Raw genomic sequence first — 23,299 nt, forward strand, 5'->3', positions numbered from 1 at the left:
AAAAATCTAATTCCATTCGGTATTCCAAATAAGGTCATCATCAGCGCCTCCATACAGTACAAAATGTTTGCAGCAGAAAATAGAACAATAAATGATGTCACAATCTTTTTCCTGTGCCACAATAAAAGCATGAGAGCAAAGGTCAGCGATACTGCTGGTTTGTGGTTATTGACCAGAGCCATTAGACGCAAGATTCTATTTTAGTTGCCTTCTCATGCAGTATTTATCTGCACGCACATTTATTTTAATATTCTAAAAGTTTTTAAGACTTTTGAAGTGAGTCTAAACCTCCATTTTGCAATTTTCTCAACCATGTACTGAAACTGCTATGACTAATCCAGAATGATCATGACCGTTGTAAAGTGTTGAAACTGGCGTCCTTTTATGTGCCAGTGGGATCTGATCTGCTCTCCAATGAACCAATAAAAAGGTTCACGCCATGTTTACTGGATTAGAGTTAAACCAGGAAGGAACTTTTCGTTTAGAAAACGCAGATGACACCTCCATTCAGAGGAAGTGACTAATTAATCTGAAATGGTTGTAAAACTTGATATGGTTCCCTTCAGTTCAGTTTCACACAAAGTGCAGCTCACCTGGGTCTCCCAAAACAATTCTCAAAAAGCTTGTAACTGAATATTTGTGGTTGGGCGTGTAATTTCACTCGTACATCCCTGTTATTAGTTGTAACAGATATCAGCCACACTGTTTACTGATCACTCTTCCAGTTATGTTGGAGCTGTATTTGAGCTATGTTAGGATGCTGCTAATGCAAACTAAACACTTTCTTCAGCAGCTGTATCACAATTACAGATTTCCCTCCACCGGTGGCTTTTCTTGTGAATCAGCAATAAGAAATGTAATGTTTGTCACCAAAGTTATGTTTTTATTATCTATAAATGTTCAATAGAATCGTTGTGCAACAGTAGTTTATTGCAAGGTGGAATAACACTGTTTGATGTAGAGCCCCACCCATGTCAAAGAATGCCAACATTGTCTCATTTACTCTTGCTACAGTGTTGTCGCAATCAGTTTGACAACGCTGTAATGAGTTGAAGGAAAATCTCCAAATAGCACCTTTTTCAAGTTGCTCTCCTGTTTCATCACTGAGCAGATACACAACGCAAAACTGCTTCAGAATTTCTCGAGGAAAGGTCAACACGTGCATTTGCATCACAGCAGAACACTCAAATCCCTATTCAGAACCACTTCATTTGATAGAAAAGTAAGCAGGATGTTGGGTTCCTCTGGGCAAATTTTCAGTGGCCGTCCTGAGTCATTTGGATGATGCAAATTTGCCTTTAGGAACGAGTGTGTGTATGTTTGTGTCATTTAGTTGAGTGAGTAAAAGGCAGTGTGGATATGTTCGTGTGGATGTGTTTGCATGTGTGCTTGGTGTTGTGTGTTTATGGAGATCCTAAACAAATCTGGTCCTTAGTGCTTATGTAACAGGCACAGAAACAATGCCAAAGCATGGAAAATGATGTGCTCCACATCCGACTGCCAGTCTATATTTGTGTGCGTGTGTGTGTTTGTGTGCATGTTGATGTCTCTGTCTTTTGGTGCATGAAATGCTCCTAAACATGAATAGAATTCACTGCAAACCATTTCATTGATTGTATGGTAGCATAACAAACACAGATTTTACTAGTCAGAGCTAATGACAGCTAGTATTGTGTCACAAGAGCATAGGTCCATGTCGCAACAATCCCCTATACTTCAGTCCTTGAGACAGATCCACCCCAACAGGCTGGTTTGCAGAACGTTAGTGGCTAACCCGTACGAAACAGTCAGCTGATCAGCTAAAGATAGCCAGATCTCCATGGCAAAGAACTGGATGGTTTAAATGACAGAAATCATTAAAATAATATACAGTATACCTACCAACAAATCATATTACAGCAATGGCTGTCAGAATTTGAGCTGTTGAGATAAACAAACTCAAATAAAGAGGTGAAGCAGATGGCATGACTTACACGTACAACAATACAGTGGTTTGATTTTTCCTGAGGTGTTTATATATATTATTGTATTCATACTACAGTCTGTCTGTGGATAGAATCAATCTATCTTATCAATGGATCAAATGTGTTGTGTGAAAGGTGCTCTTACCCACAAAAATGTGTTTTTACTGCTCTCTTACTCTTTTTTATACAAGAGCGTAATAATTACTATTTCTATATATACTATAAGCTCAGTGACGAATTGCCCGCTGACCGTGGTCATATTTTCTTGTATGCTCGATCTTTCATCTATTTGCTCCATCAGTGCTTGACTGAATGGGTTTGATGTGTGACAAGGGTGTGTGAGTGTGCATGGGACAGTTACATTTTTCAGATTTTTGTTCTGTGCTTTCATTATTTTATTTTTGTTACCAATTCATTTCCCATCTCTGTATTTTTGACTATGTTAACAAATGCAGCAGTTGTCATACTTCAGGAACCTGTCACTGGCTGCTCGGGCCGTCTGATGTTTTTACTGGGCAATCCTGATTATAATTGGAGAGACAATGACACAATGATACAGCCCACTTCAGGTTTGTGACTTCATGTCATATTTTTATGGTTTCCCACATTGACAGTTTCCCCCCATTAAAGATTGTCCTAGTCGACTGCATGTCGTTTATAAAAAAGATTTCATTATTTAAATACATACATTTTAACATACCTTTAACACAATGAAAAGTGCGACTTCTTAGACTTATCTCAGTGACTACCGGTTAAGTCCACTATTAGGGTCAGCCCTACATATGTTAGGCGAACTGTTATCTCATCACTATATGAAAATAAAGTTCCTGACCAGCTTGACTGAGATAATAGATAACTAGATATATCATTGTTGTTTTAAAATGATGTGCACTTAACTGCAAGTGCACACGCATATGAACAAATAGTTCAATTTTACTCTCAGTTGTCAGGCACAAAGTCACAGAATATCCCTGAAAGTGGCTGACCAGCCAGCAAGACAGACAGACCAGAGCACATCAACCTCATTACTGGTATTTACTGACATCAAACTTGTACTCAAAAACATAATAGTAATAATAGTCAAAGTAGAGGCTTCTGTTGACTATTGGATATATTTTGCAGAGGAAACAATATGCGGCTCTGACAAAAGGGTGGTTGAGTTTGTCAGTTATAATTGACCAGGTTACATTTATTTGGACTCTTCTTGACCTACAGATTAAAAAATATATATACTTTGAATTTTTCTTTTGGCTGGACCGCAGCAAGAGGAGAGCCATACGAACGCTAAGGACCGTGAGTTACTGAGTGAGTGATTCAGTTACACCATTGGTCCAGTCAAGTGCTGGAGTTTCCTGATTGATCTTTCAAAATGAAGAGGTGTGAATGAGCCTGGCTGACAATTCTGATCCTCTGCTCTTTTCTAATCACATGTGCAGCTGATCTTTATCATAACCTCATGCATTTTGTGCTCATGGATAGATGGGGTGACGCTTTATCTGCAACAATGAAGTTAAAAGGGCAGGAGGTTTATACGTTTCACCCCAGTTCCACCCCACATGATGGAGTCGTCCCAGTCAACCAGTAAAAGTATTTATTACAGCGAAAGGCAGAAAATCCCTTGCTGGCTTCCCACTTAATAACATGGACAGTTGTGTTTGTTGAAACGTGAGATGAAGCCTAGGTATTCTGATACCTCTGGCTCTGCTTGTTGGCTGTGAATTTAGCTCAAGTATGTGCTAGTTGTGCCCCTTCAGTGACTGTTTCTGAGAATTAATGCCAAATTAATTTTATCACAGCCAAACAGGTTTAACCAATAAAACGCTGTAATGGAAGGATAAATAAACATTAAATAAACATTGAACTGATTTAAAAATGTAATTACATCAAAACTGAATTAAATTCAACTCACTCACAATGTCTTGGCCTCCAACTTCTCCCAGGAGCGACTTTTAGCATTAAAATACTTCTCTGGGAGTTTTTCCTAACTCTTAAGATGTTTTGTTGGATGTCGTATTATCAGATGTATGCCATCTACGCAATGTTTCTATCCTACCATTTTATCTGATTCTTTATTCTGAGTCATTACTAGATGCAAAAAGGTACATCTGAAATTCCTGTAGGCTTTAATGATCTTAGACTCATAGGTACAAGATCATCAAAGCCAGTGAATCTCTGCAATCAGGGAACACAGCAACATTGCTGACACCACAGGGCAGGAAAAGAACAATGACATGATCAAACTGGGTAAAGAAACCAATAATTTAGCCAGTTTATCTAAAGCATCTCTTAAGTACTTTATTTAGAGGTAAAACCCATAATTTGTTGATTGAAGCCTGACAGCAAGTAGGTCCTGGGTTGCACTTAACCAAGGCGCTGGCTCAGATCTGGAGTTGTTCCCCAGGCCACAGCACGGTGGCTGTCGATTGCTCTTAATACTTAGGATGGGTCGAATTCAGAGAATGAATTTCCCTGTGGGGATAAATAAAGGATACTTCAACTCAATATTCACTCACTGAATAGCTATAAAGCTGCATTCTGAGATCTCAGTAATTAACTTGGTGGCTTAAATTATGTTTTTACAGACAGGAATGATGGCCAGAATTACTGAATTACTCCAAATTAAACAATAAAATAGGTAAATTGGACATCGCCCCCACAGAAGGACACGCATAAGAGTTTTCTATTATTTTTCAATAAATGTGCCAGCATAAGCCAAAGGGCTCATTTTCATGTCTTGGCCAAATGTTGCATTAAATATTAAACAACAATAAAACAATCAATACGTAAAATCATAATGAGAAAGCAGTTGAAAACATAATCCATCTGAACAGAAGATTTAAAAAGCAAAAAAGGAGTAAGGCAAGAGAGTAGGAAATGTACAACGCATGCAATAAATACAAAACAAAAACATGGTAAGCAAACAGTCAGTACAAGCAGTTAAAACATATCATCACAAGACATAGATAAAAACCAAAAGGGACACAATCTTACAAACACAGACATAGTCAAGCAAATTACAACAGGGAATGCATGCATGCATGCAAGTTTTAAGATTATATGCAAAAATAAGATTATGGAACATAATAAAAAAACAACAATATTACACAAATAAAGTGCTCTGTTCTACACCATACTCTATAATTATATTAAAACGTATTCACAGAATGTGTAAGGTCAATGGGTTCATCATAGCCTGGTGTCCCTGCCCACTGAGCGGCTGCATAATGCTGCTCTCCAATGACAGAGCTCAATGCAGGAGGGTGCAGATTGTCCGGGATTCAGCACATGATTTCAACTAACAACAACTAATTTCAATAAAAAAAAAAACATTAAATCAAACCATTACTTTTTGTTTCTGACATTTTTCTACAGTTAAAGAGGTGTTACGTTATGTCGCAAAGCAGAAAAACATCCTTATCTTTACCCCGCTGCTTTGGACTGTGTCACCGTGCCAGTTTCCTTGTTAACTTTAGCAACACATGCACACTCCCCATTTGCTTCAATTAGATAAAGCTCCATTGTGGGTGCATGTGGGTGCATGTGGGTGTCCTCACCCGGAGGGCATGTGGTGCCCTGGAGCATAAACTGGTAGCCATAATAAACATCAATGGCAAAAATATCTATTTAAAAATGCTTTTCAACAATTTATGACATGAACAGTAGAATGGTTGTTATGAGTCTAGTTAGTTATTCTCCTTCCCATAAAGTAGATTTCTGATAATGACAATAATAATAATAACTAGAAAATTCCTAAAGAAATTTTGATTGTGCCTTGCTCTGGCCCGTATGTTAATACTATATATATATTCTCTTTAGCTGGCTAGCTAGAGCTAGCACACATAAACACATTAACCAAAGCTAGCGCTTAGCTACGCGCTAACCACTAGCTATGTGCTAATCACTAGCTGATCGCTAATCGCTAGCTAAGCGGTAATCGCTAGCTGAGTGCTAGCTTTGGTTAATATGTTTAATTGTATTATGCTCCTGAAGGAGTGCTAATGTAAATTAAGGAACAGCTCATAGCAGGGTAAAATATTTAAGGTGTATTGAACTTATTTTGTGTTAATATTAAAATCATTCAGCTTTAAATTGTTTGTTTGTTAGCCACCTGCTAATTATCTTTAGCTAGCCAGCTAGCTTATTAATGTCTTGTCAGCCTCTGTAGCTAGCTGTGTGTGTGTGTGTGTGTGTGTGTGAGCAGGCTTTGGTTGTCATGGCAATCAGGGGAGCCCACAGCAGCTGCGCGCGCTCTCTCTCTGTCTCTAACTCCTCAGAGAGACAGAAACATTTCAAATGAATCCCCTCGAACCCATGGCCAGGAACGACCGAAATGAAAACCAAAAAGACCGTGAGCGTCGTCATCTTGTTGACTATAGCACTGCCGAGTTTCATTGGCTAAAGTTAAAAAATGTGACCTGGGGAGATTGAGAGAGAAGAGGTTCAACGAGCTCCTTTAAACATTTCTTCTCTAAAATTAACATGGGAGTAAATGGGGCCGTGAGAGGGTGTTGCTGGCGCATCAGTGCATCTCCCGCCAAAAGTATTTCTCTGACAGCTTCAGCAGTGGTATCACTGCGACCCCAACGGATTTACCTACGTTTCTATCTATAAATTCTTCCTGTAGAGTGACATTTGTGGTCTTGAGAGCAGTTTACAAATTTATTTTTCGACAAATTTTTCTCTCTCCCCACACTCTAGCGATGATGTCACGCACTCTGGCGGTTGAACATTCTCGCAATACACACCCATTCATTTTTTGGACCGTTTTTTTGCGATTTACCGGCAAACCGTTTGGCGAAACGCTTAGAAAAGTCATAGCACTAATGTCCTCACCGAGCCGCACGTTTTGATACCTTTTTTGTGTACGTGCGACCAAAACTGCGGGAGGAGTAGCGCGCCGAAAAACGTACGGAAGAATAATAAGCCCGAGGGAGAGTAGTATTGTGCTTGCTTATGCAAGGCACAATAATGATAGAGTTTCACTGTTGTGCTGGGTTAGGGGTCGGCTCTGGTCATACAGGCTACATTTTATCCCCACTAGAAACCGCATCATGTTTTTTGTTGTTTCTGTTGTATCATGGTCATCAGTAAATTTAATTTCATGATATTTCTCTCCTACTTCTCCTTCGCTACACTACTACAGTGTACAAAATGCGAATCTAGCTCATATCTACAGCCAGTGTGTGGTTTGTCAAACATAGATAGAACAATAGAGCTTCCTAAATGTTACACACTGGACTGTTGGTTTGTAAGATTTCTTGTTGAACAAATCCTCTGTGCTAACTATTACTGTCCTGTATCCAACCAACAAGTCCACTATGTTGCACAACTGGAAGCACTGGCTCTCGATTGGGCCTGTCACATTCTTTATGAGTTCTCGTACATGCTTGGAAGGCTGAGCTGCATTCAGTTGGTTGCAATCTGCAACTTCACCACTAGATGCCACTAAATCCTACTCACTGGTTTTTCAAGTGTTGTTAATCCATTTCTTAGTCCAACATTTTAAAAGATTAGACTCTTGTTTAATATCTCTTAGGTCTGTAAAAAGTATTTCCGGTTTAATTAAAAATATTATAGGTCTCATAATAATACCCAATAATATTGTCTGTTATTCATACTCAGACGTTTGCATTAACCTAATTTCCTTGTTTCTGCCTCCCAAAACCACAAATCTGGATAGTTAGTCTCAATCTTTACATAAAGCTTGTGTAAACACAGTAGTAAGATAGAGTTTGAAAAACAGTGGAGGGGTGACATTCACTCAACAGCTAAAGATGAAGAGATTTTAGGACAGAGGTGAACTCTAGCTCCCTTATTTTTTAGTAAGAAAACATGAACATACAATAAGTGTCCATATTCATATCTATATCTTACATATAATGTAATATTTATGTATATAATAACTGTACATAGTCTATGGTCCATATGCATGACAAAAGTCAGTCACCTTACCTACTGTCAGCCTCTGCAGCACAATGGACAACAGAGAGTCTGGGTAATAATTTGAATGCATCTTCCCTGTCATTTGAATATCAGATATATATATAGATAAACAAGCCTCAGTTTTGTACTTTTTCTTTCATCGGACATTTTGCCAGCCCCAATATTACCATGTCTGTCCAAGTATTCAAATCATTCAACTACTCTTTTCTATTGGTGATTTCCTTGGCAACACTGAAAACCCTCGGCCACAGAAAGCACAAGGTGCATCAGGGGAACAAATTCATGCTTGTATCCTCTTTGATGAACCAAAGTTAATTTGGCATTAAAAGGGACACATTTATTGAGGTTTTGAATAGAAGGGCTTGAAAGTAAACATTTGGATCACCAGCCAATATGGCTATTAACATTTAGTGACCAACCAGTCTGAAGTTCCATCAGGCATGAAGTAAAACAGATTAGGAGTCACTGCATCCATTTCAGCACATGCAAATTGAATGGAAAGCTGCCAATTACAACTTGAAATTCCTCTTGTATAAAGTGAAATTTCGGTCTTGGAGGTTAAACATCAGGATTAATCCTCTGAGGATCATTATTGTTCATAGTGATCTTATAATAGTTATAGTCGACCTCAGAGTGGGTGCTGGAGAGGAGATTAGAGTGTCAACAAAATCCTCCTCTGTGGACCATTTATTCCAAACTGTAGTGTGCCTGCAATAACTCTTAGATTTTAGAAGACTGTAAGCAAATATTACCAAAAATATAATAATCTATGTTGGGACAACGCACTGAAACAGAAAGTGCCTAAAGGAATGATAGCGATAACATGGAATAAATAATACCAGTGTGACAAAAATTAAATAAATGCAATAGAGACACCATAGGAATATTATATAAATACAATCACCATTATACTCTTTTAGCACCATGGCCAGAGTCTGTGTAGGAACATTATATTGACATGAAGACACTGAAAGACCAGCTGTACGGTAAGAGAGTATAGTAAGGCCCATTAAAGGACCAGTGTGTAACATTTAGGAGGATGGCTAAAATAAAATGATAAATGACTTATAGAACAGCTAAATATATATTGAATAATAATGTAAAAAACCAGCTTCTCTCAGTGAGAATCATAGCTGCTGCTGTTATACTACCAGCTGCATAGACTGCTCACACTGTTCCTTTTATTTCCACCGCTGCGCGCACTCCAGCGCCTGCTCTCGGGCACGCGCGTAAGGGGGGGGGTTGCCGGGAACGCGCCGGAAAATCTGAGCGTGTGCCCGTGAGAGCCGGTTAAGATACCAACCAACGCGTGAAATGGGTGGGGGGAACTGCCACTTTAATTTGCTCCTTAATGCTGCATTCAAGTGCGGCTCGTAAATCTCAGGCTCCTAGTTTAAAAACTGAAAACACTGCTGTATCACCGAGCGGAGCCTTTAAGTGCTTATGGTTGGCAGTTACTCATTTAATGGATCCTGAAACGGAGTTACTTTGAACGGTGAGGAGAAAAAGTGCATCAGGCATGTTTAGATTTCAAGTTTAAACCGTGGCACCTGTTTGATTTTGGACATTTCACACACATACATAAGAAAATAGTTTGATTAAAACTTAATTTAAATTGCCAGGCTTACATAACAACAGCAATTCCTACACATAGTACTGTGGCTGTTGCAAGGACGCTGCCTTCAAGATTTAAATCCCTCAGGAACTATAAAGAAATATCCTTCACCACAAATGCATTTTGGATTTCACCCAGTGGATGCGGAAAGCTGCACAGATCGTCTCATTTGGCATCCCTTACACCTACAGTCCGCCGGTGTAACGGGCGCACTTACAAGAATTCCGAGGTTTCATGTGGGCCCTGAAGGCGTCAGAGACACAGCTCTCCTGTTGCTCAGAGAGGAGGCAGGCCGGTGATTTTCCACTGCTGCTGATGTCTCTGGTCCCCCCGTTTTAAGAGACAAAGGTCAGAAAGAGAGGCTTATAAGCAGGCTAAAATATAGGCTACCGACGCGTCCAACCCTCAGTCGCTCTCACAGACACAGGAGGACACGGACAAGACGAAACGGACAAGGGACCGCGCTCAAAGGACATTAAAAGGACAAAATAAAACACAAAATCACATCATCAGAACAGGTAACGGAAAAAAAACGACACCCTCGTTGCACACCTTTAAAGGCAGGCTGGGAGGGATGCTCTCTGTCGTTTTCTCATGATTTTTACTGTAATTAGGATTTGAATGGGTTTATTTCTTTCTGTACTGTGTTTGAATGAGAGCAGGGTTTTTTTTTTTTTTTTCTTCCTCTGCTAAACAAGAGGCGCAATTAAGAAGAGTTCCTGCGCGTTTATGGGTGGAAAAATCAATTAGCAGTGTTTAGTTGTATTTATTGCTGCTTTTTACTGTGTGGTGTGTGTGGTGTGTGTGTGGTGTGTGTGTGTGTGTGTGTGTGTGTGTGTGTGTGTGTGTGTGTGTGTGCAGGGATGTGTTTCCTGGTGAAGCTTGATGAGGAAGCTGCGATGTAGATTTGGATAAAGGCTGCTCGCTCTGTGCGTCCGTGCGCTCCGGAAGGATCGCTGGTGCATTTGATCCTATTAATAATAATAATCATTATTGTTATTCCTATAATGACTCATTTAACTTAATACAGCGTTTTTCAGGGGACTGATAGCGGAGCATCGCGGTCAGGGTTTATCGTAAAATGTGTTTTAATTTGTGTCCCCCCCCCATGTGTTTTGCATGTGTTAGGTGCGGATTATTTTCCACAATTCTTTTAGGGGATCGTTTATTTTTTATGATTTTTGTTGTTGTTTGAATAATCCATTTTTTTAGACTTCAGTCGCTCCTCAGTTATTTTATCATCTTTGTCTTTTTTATTTTATTTTTTACATTTATTTGTACACCTGTATATACCCGTACGCTATTCAAACGAAAGGAAATAGTGAAGACATTTATTTTCGCTTCATTGGATTGACTTTAACTCATTTAGTTCCGTTATTTAACTAAAGCAGAAAGGGGAAGTGAGGCGCTCGGAGCGGTGAGCAGGCGGAGATGCTCGTCAGTCGCACGTTGCACACCGCGCGCTGTTCTTCCAACCACGAGTGTCTCTCTCTCTCTCTCTCTCTCTCTCTCTCTCTCTCTCTCTCTCTCTCTCTCTCTCTCTCTCTCTCTCTCTCTCTCTCTCTCTGTGTGTGTTTGCAGCCTCGCTCTCTCATAGTCTCTCTACCTTTGTCTCGCTTCCTCTTTTTCTCTCTCTCTCTCTCCCTCCCTCCTCTCTCTCTCCTCTGTGTTGGGTGAACAGCCTCACTGATTAAACACTTGCTGTGACAACGAAGACACGATTTTGCAATATGTTTTTAATATTCAGGAAAACAAAGTGTGTTATTTATATTCTGGATCATTTTGCAATTTTTTTCTAACACTCATTACACCTCAAATGTCAGCTGCATGTAGAAGTGTCAATCATCTTGTAATCACAAAGAAAAAGTTTTAATGAGAGCTGTAGAATTTCTTCAGTTGGCAGTGGGTTGAGATAGCTGCTTCCATTTTGGATCAGTTTCAACATTGGAAAATTACCCAGAGTTGTTAACGCTTAACCGTCTTAAAAAACTTACTGCAAAGAACACTGTGCAGAACATCAGGAAGCCACATGTTGGTATTTTATATTAAGTCAATTAGCTATACTATTTAAATTTTAAACGTGTGAAAGTTAAACAATGTATAGATCTGATAAGTTGTTGCAAAACTAGTTTCAGAGTCAACACCATGCTATCAAACTCTATGACCATGTTTGGTGTTAGAGTGCCCGCTACAAGGTGACACGGATGTGAGCATTTTGAAGGGTGATATTCTTCTTTACTTCCAGATGTCTGTTGCTGTATTTTGTGGCCAGTATTGTAAGGATTCAGCTTTTTGTCCAAATGAAAAATCCCCTGAAACAGCATTTAGACCGCCATGAGACAATAAAACTGACCCCTGAAAGCCAGAGTAAAGAAGTTCGTGATAGCACTTTAAGATATGGTGACATACTAAGTTAGCTTTTGGGGGAAGTAGAGAAGGTGGCAGAAAAAAAATCTGAAAAAAGTATTGTAGCTGTAGTTGGGGTGGAACCTCCATTGTTTTCAAGCTGGATGGCGGATAAACTGGTACAGATCCTACCTTGGTTACTACTACACAGACACAAAGCTTTCCGTGTGTGTGTGTGTGTGTGTGTGTGTGTGTGTGTGTGTGTGTGTGTGTGTGTGAGACCGCGCCTGGCCCTGAGTTTAATGTAATCTTGGCTGCTGTAGAGTCTTTGTCGAGCTGATTTGACAGTCTTTTGAATCGGCCACTGTGAGCTACTGCATCCACAGATACACCACAGGTGTGTGCATAATGCTCTCTTTGTGTCCTGTGTTTCTGTGTGTCTTTTGGTGAGTCAGCATCTGATCTAAGTAAGTTCTTGTATATCTGCACTCAAGTTTGAGTTTGAATGCGTGCTATGACTTGACACATCCAAGCAGATTGAGGGGCATTGGTCAGCAGAGTGTGATGAATCAGCCGCTTCTTGTAATGTGCTAACACCTTTAAACTTTCCGATTCATTTTAAGGTTTCATGATCCAAGATTTAAGGTAGTAATCCTCAAGATCCTTTGATTTCTTCTTGGATGGAGTTCTAGCTTCTGTAGGTGGCATACTTTCTCTTGCAGCTCAGCCAAGCTCTCAGTTTTTAATCTGATCATGAAAAAAACATCATTTCAACACATGAAAAACATCACTTCCTGTGTGCCACGGGGTATTTAAAGGGAAACGTATACAGTTACCTGTTTGCACTGGCAAATATAAAGCTTTCATGGAGTGGATATATTTCACAGCTGTAGTGTTACATCAAATGGCCATTTATTTAAATGAAAGTGTGCTGGGATTTAGTAGTTCTTGAGTAATGGTTGTTTGTCCTCCTGTCAGTCAGTCAAGGCTGCTGTATTAACTGCAGGCATGTTTGCATTTATTAAGTAACTTGAGGTCAGTGGAATTTGTGTGTGTGTTGGTGAAATCTCAGCCACAGGCACAGCAGCACTCCCAGAGTAGTTCCTACAAATGAAAACCGAGAGAGGCTCCAGTCACACAGTAAATAAAAACATCACCTAGTTACACTGCACGAGCCGCTGTCAGACTTTTATGACCGGGCGTCCTTGACTTTAGCTCCGGCTGGACCTTGACTGTTTCTTTACATATTAACCAGCATGGACCACTGACCCACATACACTCACGTTAGTACACAACCCCTTCATTGTCATCAGCGCTGCCCTATTAACCTGGTATGATTTTGTATAATTGTGTTGTAGTTGTAGCTAATAATTGTGATCAGCAGCTCTGAAAGATTTTATTCACAGCTGAAGGTGAAAGCAGTAAAGATGTTAATTTATGGCCAGCACTCATGGGAGGGTCAGGCTTAATGTTACTGAATGTCAGTTATTTTTGTCTCCAAATGCACATCTTAATGCATTGTCTGAATGATGGAAGCCAATCATTCTAATGGAAGGTGAATGACAAGACTGTGACAAACCAGCACCCCCTTTTGGCTGCCGGACCCGTTTACCAATGGAGGATGTTGGATGAACTCTGCATCCAAAAATGGTTCAGCCGAACAACAATTAAAGATTTCATGAAAAGTTTGAACATCTATGTTCCATGACAACTGAACAAACAGCTGAAGACCGTGTATGCATCAGAACAAGTGGGTGGGCAAATTTTTGGTTGGCCGTTGACCAACGTATGAGGGATATGTGTGGATCATTAGAGCAACCAGAAGGTGGAAGTATCAACTTTCAAGTGAAAGAGTTAATGGAAGCTTTGAGCATCTACAGTTTCATGACAATTGAGCAAACTCAATCTGCTGATGAAGACAGTAAATGGTAAATGGACTTCGCGGTCAGAGATCTCCACAAGTGAGTGGGGGGGGGATTAACCGTCAAGCTCAACTTTAAGTCAGCATTGATAAAAAAAAAATCCTAGAGGTGCTCATATCATGGACAGTTTTGTCATCCACTGTTGGCAGGGCTGGGATTGTGTCGACTATTGCGCTCCAATTGTTAAAAGAGATTATTTTATAAACTTCAATCCATAAAAATAATCTTAAAATTACAATGTTTCAAATTTTTGTTTGATTATAGCATCTTTTAAATTCTAATGGCATGTATTATGTACAATCCTGGGAAGGTTAGCTGCAGTATGTGTGGCTATTAGCAGCATGTGATCCTGCTTGCTACTTTGTCACCACCAGATGGCGCCAAAGTAAGGAAGCATCTTTTGACAAATTTGCTGAACACATTTTAAGTTTTATTATCAATTCATCAAAATGTTTTTCTCAGTTAATCATTATTATTCATTATCTATAAAATAGTGAAAAGTGTTTATCACCATTTTGAGAAGACCAAAGTTACTGATCTGCCAATTAGTTATATATTTAAATCGAATAATTGATTAATTGACTAATTGTTTTGTCTCTAATTTAAAGTACTGTCAAAAAAACAAGAAAATCACAAGTTTTTGTGAAAGGGGTTCTTCCTCATAGTGATGAACCCACACAGAATAATCACACGACTTAACGACAGTTCCACTCCGCTCCAAATGAATGTTAATGTTGCTCATTATCAGCTGTTTCCTAATAAGTTGGCCTTATCAACTTAAAAGGTGTCAGGAATGTGTATAGCTTGTTTCTGCTACCCCCAAGTGGCCAACAATTTGTTATTGCAGGTTTAAAAAAACAAGAAGCCATTCATTATTATAGAATATTCTCTGAAAATGTTTGTCTCATGCAAGATATCACAAACTCCTAATACTGTATGTTAAGATGCTTAACTGCCATTACTGAGAAACACTTGACTGCTAATTCTGTCCTCCCCTTCAGTGGGGCACTCAATCTACAAGCACGGGTTAACTGTTTAACTGAGGTAGACCCGTTACAGCTGACTTACTATCATGATTGTAAATGGCCAGAAAAGTATCTTCTCTTCTCTTTTTTTTTTTTTTTTTTATCAAATCGCATGATTCAGACTTGCTGGCAGCAGAATAGTTCATCATCTGACTCCAGTGTTCATGTGGAATTTGCAAGTTAGCAGTTGGTTCTTCTTACATATCTGATAAGATGAGAATGCAGGGTTAAAATGATAAAAGTTATTTTCTTGCAACAAGCACGTCATTCTGATTAGTGCCAGAACTGACTCATACGTAAGAGTCCCTGACCTGTGTAAGGCCGGAACAACCAAAAGAAACCTTGGTTATTTGGGAAATGAGTGATACTTGCACTACACATACTGATCTGTTGCTTACAGATCATTTCATGAAAAGGTTTCATATTCTGACACAATCTTGGCACATTTCTTACTAATGGAATGAAAATAACAAACACTTACTAAGAATCAATAGTGATTGTTAACTCTAGTCTAAGGAAAACAAATAAGTGCATACCTCTTCAGTCTTATCTAACTTTTTATATTTCCTGGTATATGTACTGGCCTGTTTGTTTCTTTATCTCTCACATTCACACTTATTCTTGACTTTGTTAAACTCGATGTTTCTCTCTATCTCAAATCTTGCTCAGTTTTATTTTTATCTGTATCGGTCACATCTATTTTGGTGTTTAAATGCGTCTGACTTAGTTTTCTTTCTCGCACTTACAGTCTATGACTTTCTGTAACAGAGACAGAGTATAAAATGAGGAAACAGGTGCGAGGAGAGGAGAAGAAGTGGGTTAAAAGGAGTGCAAAAGGGAGAGGGGGAAAGGATAGGAAGAGCAGAGGAGATAAATGAAGGAGGACGGGGTGAAGAGGGAAGGTAAAAGAGTGGATGAAAAAACAAGAGGATGTGAAGGAGGGAGTAACTGAGATGATAAGTGTAAGGACAAAGAGACAATGAGGAGGACCTGATTAAATGACACAGGAGGAAAAGTGTTAGTAAGCAGAAGAGGGAGGAGGGAGGAGGAGAAGAAGCAGAAAGAGGAATTGGAAGTGATGAGGAGGTCGAGAGGAAGAAGGAGGGGGAAACATGGGGAGGGATACATGATGAAGTAAATATAAAGAGGACTGGAAAAGATCAAATATGGTAAATGACATATTGAAGGAGAGGAGTTGGAGGACATGTGGAAAGGACACAAAGGAGAGGAGGAGAATGGGGGGGGGACAGGGAGTGAAAGAAATGTGGAGCGGAGGAGAGGAGGGGATTTAATAGGCGGTCAGCCCAGTGGAAATGTACATGGTCTTAAAATAGGAGAGTGTGTTATGTAAGTGGTAAGTGAGTGTGTGTGTGTAGTGCTGGCTGGGTTCTGAAGTCACTATATGAGTCTGGGTCTAGAAGACACACACACACACACACACACACAACACCAGACAATGAGTCTCTATGTTTTACAGTGAGCCTTTGGCCTAAGCTTTAAATCGTCCCACAGTTCATTGCGGTTCCCACGGGCAGTATCACTCTCTGGAGGTCACTTTGTACGCAACAACAACATTTCTTACTAATACATCAGTGCTGTCATCTGAGAATTTATGGCGGTAGCTCCGATGACTTTCACCGCCTTCATAACCTACTGACAACTCTCTTTACTGGAAATGTGAATCTGCACATTACTCCACGTTGTCACATTTTCCAGTTTGGGTTTTCTGATGGAGCTTCCCTAGGTGGCACTCTTAACTTTGGCTGACTAGTCATGGCAGCTACTTCTGCTCATGCTGACCACTTAGTTTCATCCATACTCTGCTGCTTATGCGGGTCCGGGTAAGCAAGGTAGAGCCCATACAGTACGTCTCTCCCTGTACGTTGTCCAGCTCTTCCTGGGGGATGCTGAGGTGTCAGTGAATTGTCCAGGAAGCATCCAAATCAGGTCCTGGAACCAGCTCAGCTTAAGCAAAGGAACAGAGGTTCTCAAATTGTCCGATCTCTTCTGGTGCCGACACACAGAATCTTGCAAGACCGCATCTAAACACATCCGAACCACCTAACGCTCCACCTCCAGCTGATGGGTGACAAAACTGTGAGCTGGGCAGTGCTTGGTTTTGGATCTGCCATTTTCAACATGCCCGTTTGATCTGAGTTTCTTGAACCTCCTGCGCTGGATGGACTACATTTCTATAAAGTTGAACTCAAGCTATGTTTATGCAAATTCAGATAACGGTCAGTCGACTAGCCTTGGCGTATCTATCATGCACTATATGTCCGGATCCGTCAACTTGACATCAGTCAAAGGATCCAGTGTGTCTGCACCATAAAGGTGAGCCCAGCCACCCTGGGAAGTAATTTGTTTCAGGCGCTTGTATCTAAGATATAATCTTAGTCATTTCCCAAAGCTCATGATCATGGGTGACTACCCAGATGTTTATGTGTTTATGAACACATAACTGGGGCTAAAAACGCAAGATCCACTTTTTGGCACAAGGCTTAATGCAACTCAAGAGAAGCATGTATTGACAACGGTAGGTGTTCTGGTCTTAGAAAGCATTTTTTTAATGTTCATTTACTATTTGGCATACGGCATGTAATTTGTATTTGTGTTTGTCAGCAATGTAAAAAGGATTGCTACAACATTATATTCTAGACACATACCATCATCATGGTATGCATAATGATGATCTAGCACCCATGATAAAGTATTGAGAGGAAGTAACTACGATAAAATAACTGGTAATACAACATAGATCACCTACTGTACATACAGGATTTGAATTGTTATAAAGCGCTAGCAGAGAGTAAATGTTGCACAGTTGTTAAAGCTTTTGTGAACTCGACAGGATTGAAGGAGGACGCAGAAACATAAAGTAGCAAAACAAACTATTATCTCTCTATTAATATTAATACACAGATTACTTCTTTAATAATTTATATTAATGTGCATCAGTATTGACTGTGGATCTCATCAACTCTCATTATCATCCCCTTTCTTCTCCATCTTGTTCAGCAACATAGATATTGTGAAGTGCTGTAGATGGCTGAATATGCCAAATTATTCCAAAGAAGAGCTCAATGTAGAAGTAATGCTCACGTTTGCTTTATTTGACTGTTTTCCTTAGAGATAAATTAATAAGAAAGGGTTTACTGCTGCATTGTATTGTGAGCTATGTAACCAAGCCTATCTCTCATTTTATATATTTCCCTCAGAATTTCAGTGGTAGCGGTAACAAAATCGTCCGTGGAGTACCACAAGGCTTAATTCTGGGTCCTCTCCATCTTTACATGTTACTATGGGGCATTTTGACTTTCATTTATTTGCTGGTGACACCAAACTCTATAGTGGTGTCCATCCTATTAGCTTATTATTATTATTATTATTATTATTATTATTGGTTGTGGTATTGATAAAAGATTCTTCAGACGTTTTGCTGTTCCAAAATGAACCAAAATAAGGCTATTACAGGAAAGTACATGTGTAAACATGATACACTATCAGAAAGGGACCGCACCTGAACTGAAAATAACCTTTTAAAATGAGCAAAACACAGTTTGTGTCTAAAATTGATGCTATTCTGCAAATATAGTTAATTTAGGATATCTTACATCATGTTATAGATTTCAAACTTTCTTCCCATCAATTAATTCAACAATTATTCCTTTCTCTCAGTGGTCGAAGAGCATTAGCCAGTGTTTCCTCTTATCTCTTATACGCTGTAGCTGGTTTTCTAGTCATATTAATATGTCAGTCCACTTCCATACTGGAAGTAATCATGGCCATTACAGTCTGTCACAGACATAATGGAATCCACTGTCTCTCCAAGCAGGAAATACTTACACACTCTCTCTCTCTCTCACACTCACACACACACACAAAGCCAGTTATTTCCTCTTAGTGTTATTTATTAACTGTTGAGGAAGTTAGTCATGAAGATAAATGTACATTTGTTTTTCTGATATCATTAACTTGTTTGAGGGTTCCTTAGACACAAAATATATAGATACACACATTATAAGGACAGTTGAACATGGGCAGAAACGGCTGACTTTGTTGGGCAGTTTGTATGAGAATCCACAAAAACAGTAAAAAAAGGCTTCCCAAGTTAGAGAGAAAACAATTGAGTCGTTGAGCAAATTTTACAGGAAATATTTCCGCACTAAGAAGCATGTCCTCCCGTGACACACTGCCAGTGTGAGCAACTCGTGTGCGTCGCAGAACCTCTTTCTTTTTCATTTGGGCTTCCATGTCAACAGGTTAGAGCCGCTACACAACCTGCGTGAGCAGGGCATCGTCTACAAATTCAGAGTTTCGCCTATTTTTATCTGTGTGACGCACACGGTTTTTAGCAAAAATAGACAGTGAAAATCATTTATGAATGGTTATATTGACATTATATCAGCAGCATATACACCTTTCACTACAGTTTCAATGTCAATATCTGTAGAATATGTTAGATATAAAATAATATATCAATCTTTTAACTCTGTGGACAGAATTCCTTTGTTAACAAGGCTTTTATTGTATTGTATTTTTCAAAGGCAAACTTAATGTAGAAAGATAGGGATAGCAGTAGCATCTCTGCAGCAGCAAGCTTCTGTGTCGAAAATATGTTCATTGTAAAAGTATTATTTTGGAAACAAGACGCAGATAGCAAAATGTGCGTGTCTGTAGGCAGCAACAGAAAAAAGACCTGAGATTTATCTAAACTGTAGTCTTGTCTTCGACCCCGCCACGTGAAAATATCGTAATAAGCCAGACAGAGTTAATAAAGGAGAGACAAAGAGAGAAGTTTAAGACACAGCAGACTGGCAGATGGAAAGAGATAAAGACATGACATTTTCCACAGTGACAGACATCTGCTGACTACTAAGTATATCTCTGTCTGTCTCTGTCTGTCGCTCTCTCTCTCTCTCTCTCGCTCTCTCTCGCTCTCTCTCATGGCCATTGTCAGGTGGAAATTTACAGCTCTGGTTGTGTCATTGTAGCCCTGATCGCACTGCTTAGCCGTGCGACCAATCACAGAGTCACATTTAACAGTTTTAATGAGAAAGGGAGGGAAGAGGAAGAGGAGGGGTAGAGTTGAATTTTTTCATTACATCTACCCTATTAGAATGCTGCACTCATATACGGATATAAGACTGAAGAGGCCTGAATTAAACAATTCAATTTATGTTTTACAGCTGTTTGGCTTTAATTAGCTGGAGCTCTCATTCAGAGCAGGTACATCACGGAGTGAAGCTTGTTTGCCTTGATTTTGAGGAAGTGATCAGAACAGTCATTTGGTGTTGGGACAGCCCTTATAATGGCAGTGTTTGACATGATGGCACAGAACCGAGGGTTTATGCGTAGGTGGTGGAGGCCTTTGCACTTTGCTAATTAAAAATGTTTAACTCTGAGATTAACAACGTGTTGTCTGTTGGATGCCCCTTGTTCAGGGGTTGTTGATTCCCATTACAGCTATACTTGTTTCTGTATTTGACTTTACATTTGACTCTTTGCTGAAAATGTCCCTCACTTAGGCAGCAAGTAATGCACACGCATAGAAAAGCTCTTACACAGTATACAGTACAGTCACATACTAACAATTAACTTCCTAGTCTTTATTTTTCCTCTCTCCTTTTGAGCACATGTATTCATTTTTGAATTCCATTTAATTTGAGTTGTTGAACACAAACTGAGAAACCATTACCACCAGCCACCAGCCACCAGCCAAATGCTGGAAAATCGTGGGCTGTGGCTCCTGTGTTGGTCTACCAGCCACTTTGGCAGGTTGCCACACCATGAAGTGGTTCTGTTAAAATCTGTAAATCTATTAAGTTTTTAATGTATTAACAGCAATATTTAATTTTAATTTTATATTAAGAATACATTTAAACCAATTCTCACTGGATTCTTCTGTCTGTCTTCTGTTTCTATAGAATGGCTCAAAAAGAGAAACTTCAGTGCCTGAAGGATTTCCATAAGGACACTCTGAAGCCATCTCCTGGTAAGAGCCCTGGCACCCGGCCTGAAGATGAAGCAGAGGGCAAACACCCCCAGCGGGAGAAGTGGGCCAGCAAGTTGGACTTTGTTCTGTCTGTGGCTGGCGGCTTTGTTGGTTTAGGGAACGTCTGGCGTTTCCCGTACCTCTGCTACAAGAATGGTGGAGGTAAAGCATTCAAATAGCACTAACTCTTTATTTACATGTAAGGAAGATTTGCTTATGAAACCTGCTTTGTTTTGTGATTCTTTGAATTCATGCTGATTATGTTTTCCCTCCTATCTGCTTGATCCCCCTGCTCTTCATCTATAAATTCCTCCCTCCATCTTGTCTTCACCCATTCCTGAATGTCATTTTCTCTCTGTCATCTTTCCTGCTGTTGCTCCATCCTTCCTCCCTTCCACCCAGGTGCATTTCTCATCCCCTACTTCATCTTCCTGTTTGGCGGAGGTCTGCCGGTCTTCTTCTTGGAGGTCGCCCTGGGTCAGTTCACCTCTGAGGGTGGCATCACTTGCTGGGAGAAGCTCTGCCCCATCTTTACTGGTATGTAGCCCCTCACCAAAGCCTCTGTTCTGATTTGATGACCTGATTGGGTACATTAGATCAATGTCAGTCATAACACAAATAGAGCAGCAACAAGAAATGGTGTGGAGGTTGGAGTGGTGGGTGCGTAGTGTATTCACCCTCATCAACAGTGTCCCAGGTGTGTCTTTTCTCTCATGGGGGCTCTAAGAGTCTGCTCATGGAAACCCCTAACACTATGAAGACAGAGTCTAATTTATGAAATTGTGGTTTACATTCACAAGGTAACAGAACCACTTAAACACACCAGTGTGTCGGATTCAGTGACATCTAGTGGTGAAGTTGCAGATTGCTACCATTTGAATACAGCTCAGCCTTCCAAGCGTGTAGGAGAAACTACAGTGGCCACAAAAAACATGAAAGGTCCCATCTAGAGCTGGTGTTTGGTTTTTGTCTGTCTGTAGAAGAGGACGCACTCCTTCTATAGAAAAAAATTGCTCATTTTAAGATAACAAAAACACAATAATTCTTATTTTCAGGTAATTAAACAGTAATGAAAACATGAGTATTTTATTTAATTTCTGCCAATGAATCCCCCTAAATGTTACACACTGGACCTTTAAGTTTTTATATATATATATATATATATATATATATATATATTATATATATATATATATATATATATATATATATATATATATATATATATAATAAAACTTTGAGATGTATAAAACCCAATTTTAGGGTGTCTGTACCATCATAGCTATTTCATTTATAGCCTTGGTGAAGGCTGGTCACATGATACACATTATGTTACCTTCACATTATATACAGTAGTTATAAAAAATGAGGCTTCATTCTTTACAGTGCGCAGCAAAAACAGCAAATGCAGTTCATTGGAACAATTGCTGTCTGTTGTCATTAGCTCCACCCACAGTTTGGACCATAGCTCCACCCATCCTTGTGACGCCTCACAGGTTTGACTGATGAGCACAAAGCAAGGTGTCGCCAGCCTTTTTCTGCTCAACTACTGGGTTTACATTTTTTCCAGACCTCTGTTGCTTTTCACAGAGGAATGGCTGTGCAACATAAGGCTGAGTCACAGCACACTCCTCCAATCAGACTGCTGAGACTTTACCCTGCAACCGTTACCAGGCAACCAGGCCTGCACTGGTACACCAACACACTGAGGCCTCTATTCTGCCTTAACCTTCTCTCGCTCTCACCTCCTCTCCTGTGAAAACCTTCTCTCTTCCAAGAATGCACATTTAGGGTTCTTCGATGTCTTTCCTGATCGTTACTTCTGGTGTCAGATGGATCTGGATGGATCTTCTCCTTTCTTCCGTCATATTTCCTTCCTTTCCTCCCCTTTCTTCCCTCATCAGTTCTTCTCACCTCCCCCTCTCCTCCTGTTCGACTCCAACTGAAATAAGGTTAATGTATTCATCACTGTCTACTCTGCTCTGAGTGATTATTTCTTTTCGGTTTATCTTCTTAATATTCATACTGAGCAAACACACATAAACCTCACGTTCATAAATTTAGTTTTCACTTAGACTTCAACACGTTTCTTCTTTCTTTTACACACGTTATTACCCCCGTCTCACGCACACAAGCACACGTAACCGAGACGGTGTACAGAGTGTCCCAAATCACATGTTGCTATGGCAACAGCCCGGCAACACATCAGAGAGATGGAGAGAGCGAAAGAAAAGAAGCAGGGCAGCAAGATCTGAGGAGCTGAGAGATAGATTGATAAAGACGAGTGAAAGGGGGGAGAGAAATAAAGGCAGAGAGAAAGGGTGAATGGAAAAGAGGAGACGGGGAGGGCGAGAAAAGAGGGAGAACAAAGGAAGAGGGGAAAGAGAGGCAAAGGAATGGTGGAGTTGGAAGGAAGGAAAAGAAAGAAAGAAAGGGAGTGAGCAAAAGAAGAAGGCAAAAGAGGTGTCAATAGTGGAGGACTTAAAAGG

The 23,299-nt window shown here is 39.9% G+C and overlaps 1 protein-coding gene and 1 long non-coding RNA gene across 3 annotated transcripts in view; one reads left to right on the forward strand and one right to left on the reverse strand.

Moving 5' to 3' along the window:
• Window positions 1–4,244: 4,244 nt before the first annotated feature.
• Window positions 4,245–9,697, reverse strand: LOC127371906 (uncharacterized). 2 transcript variants are annotated; one of them, XR_007886481.1, is made up of 2 exons: window positions 9,536–9,697; window positions 4,245–4,433 (listed from the first exon to the last, which is right to left on the reverse strand). It is a non-coding gene; the product is annotated as an uncharacterized LOC127371906 (long non-coding RNA). The 2 variants fall into 2 exon arrangements; XR_007886482.1 differs by lacking the exon at window positions 9,536–9,697 and adding an exon at window positions 5,126–5,378.
• A 96-nt stretch (window positions 9,698–9,793) lies between these two features.
• The window catches only part of LOC127371902 (sodium- and chloride-dependent taurine transporter), a 36,341-nt gene continuing 22,835 nt past the window's right edge, over window positions 9,794–23,299 (forward strand). Inside the window, exons 1-3 of the mRNA XM_051415115.1 lie at window positions 9,794–10,040; window positions 20,743–20,972; window positions 21,213–21,347. Coding sequence (XP_051271075.1) covers window positions 20,744–20,972; window positions 21,213–21,347 — 364 coding nt within the window. The 5' untranslated portion in view covers window positions 9,794–10,040; window position 20,743. The remainder of the gene's footprint in view (window positions 10,041–20,742; window positions 20,973–21,212; window positions 21,348–23,299) is intronic.

This window comes from Dicentrarchus labrax, unplaced genomic scaffold (assembly GCF_905237075.1).
Source record: "Dicentrarchus labrax unplaced genomic scaffold, dlabrax2021, whole genome shotgun sequence".
Taxonomy (NCBI): domain Eukaryota; kingdom Metazoa; phylum Chordata; class Actinopteri; family Moronidae; genus Dicentrarchus; species Dicentrarchus labrax.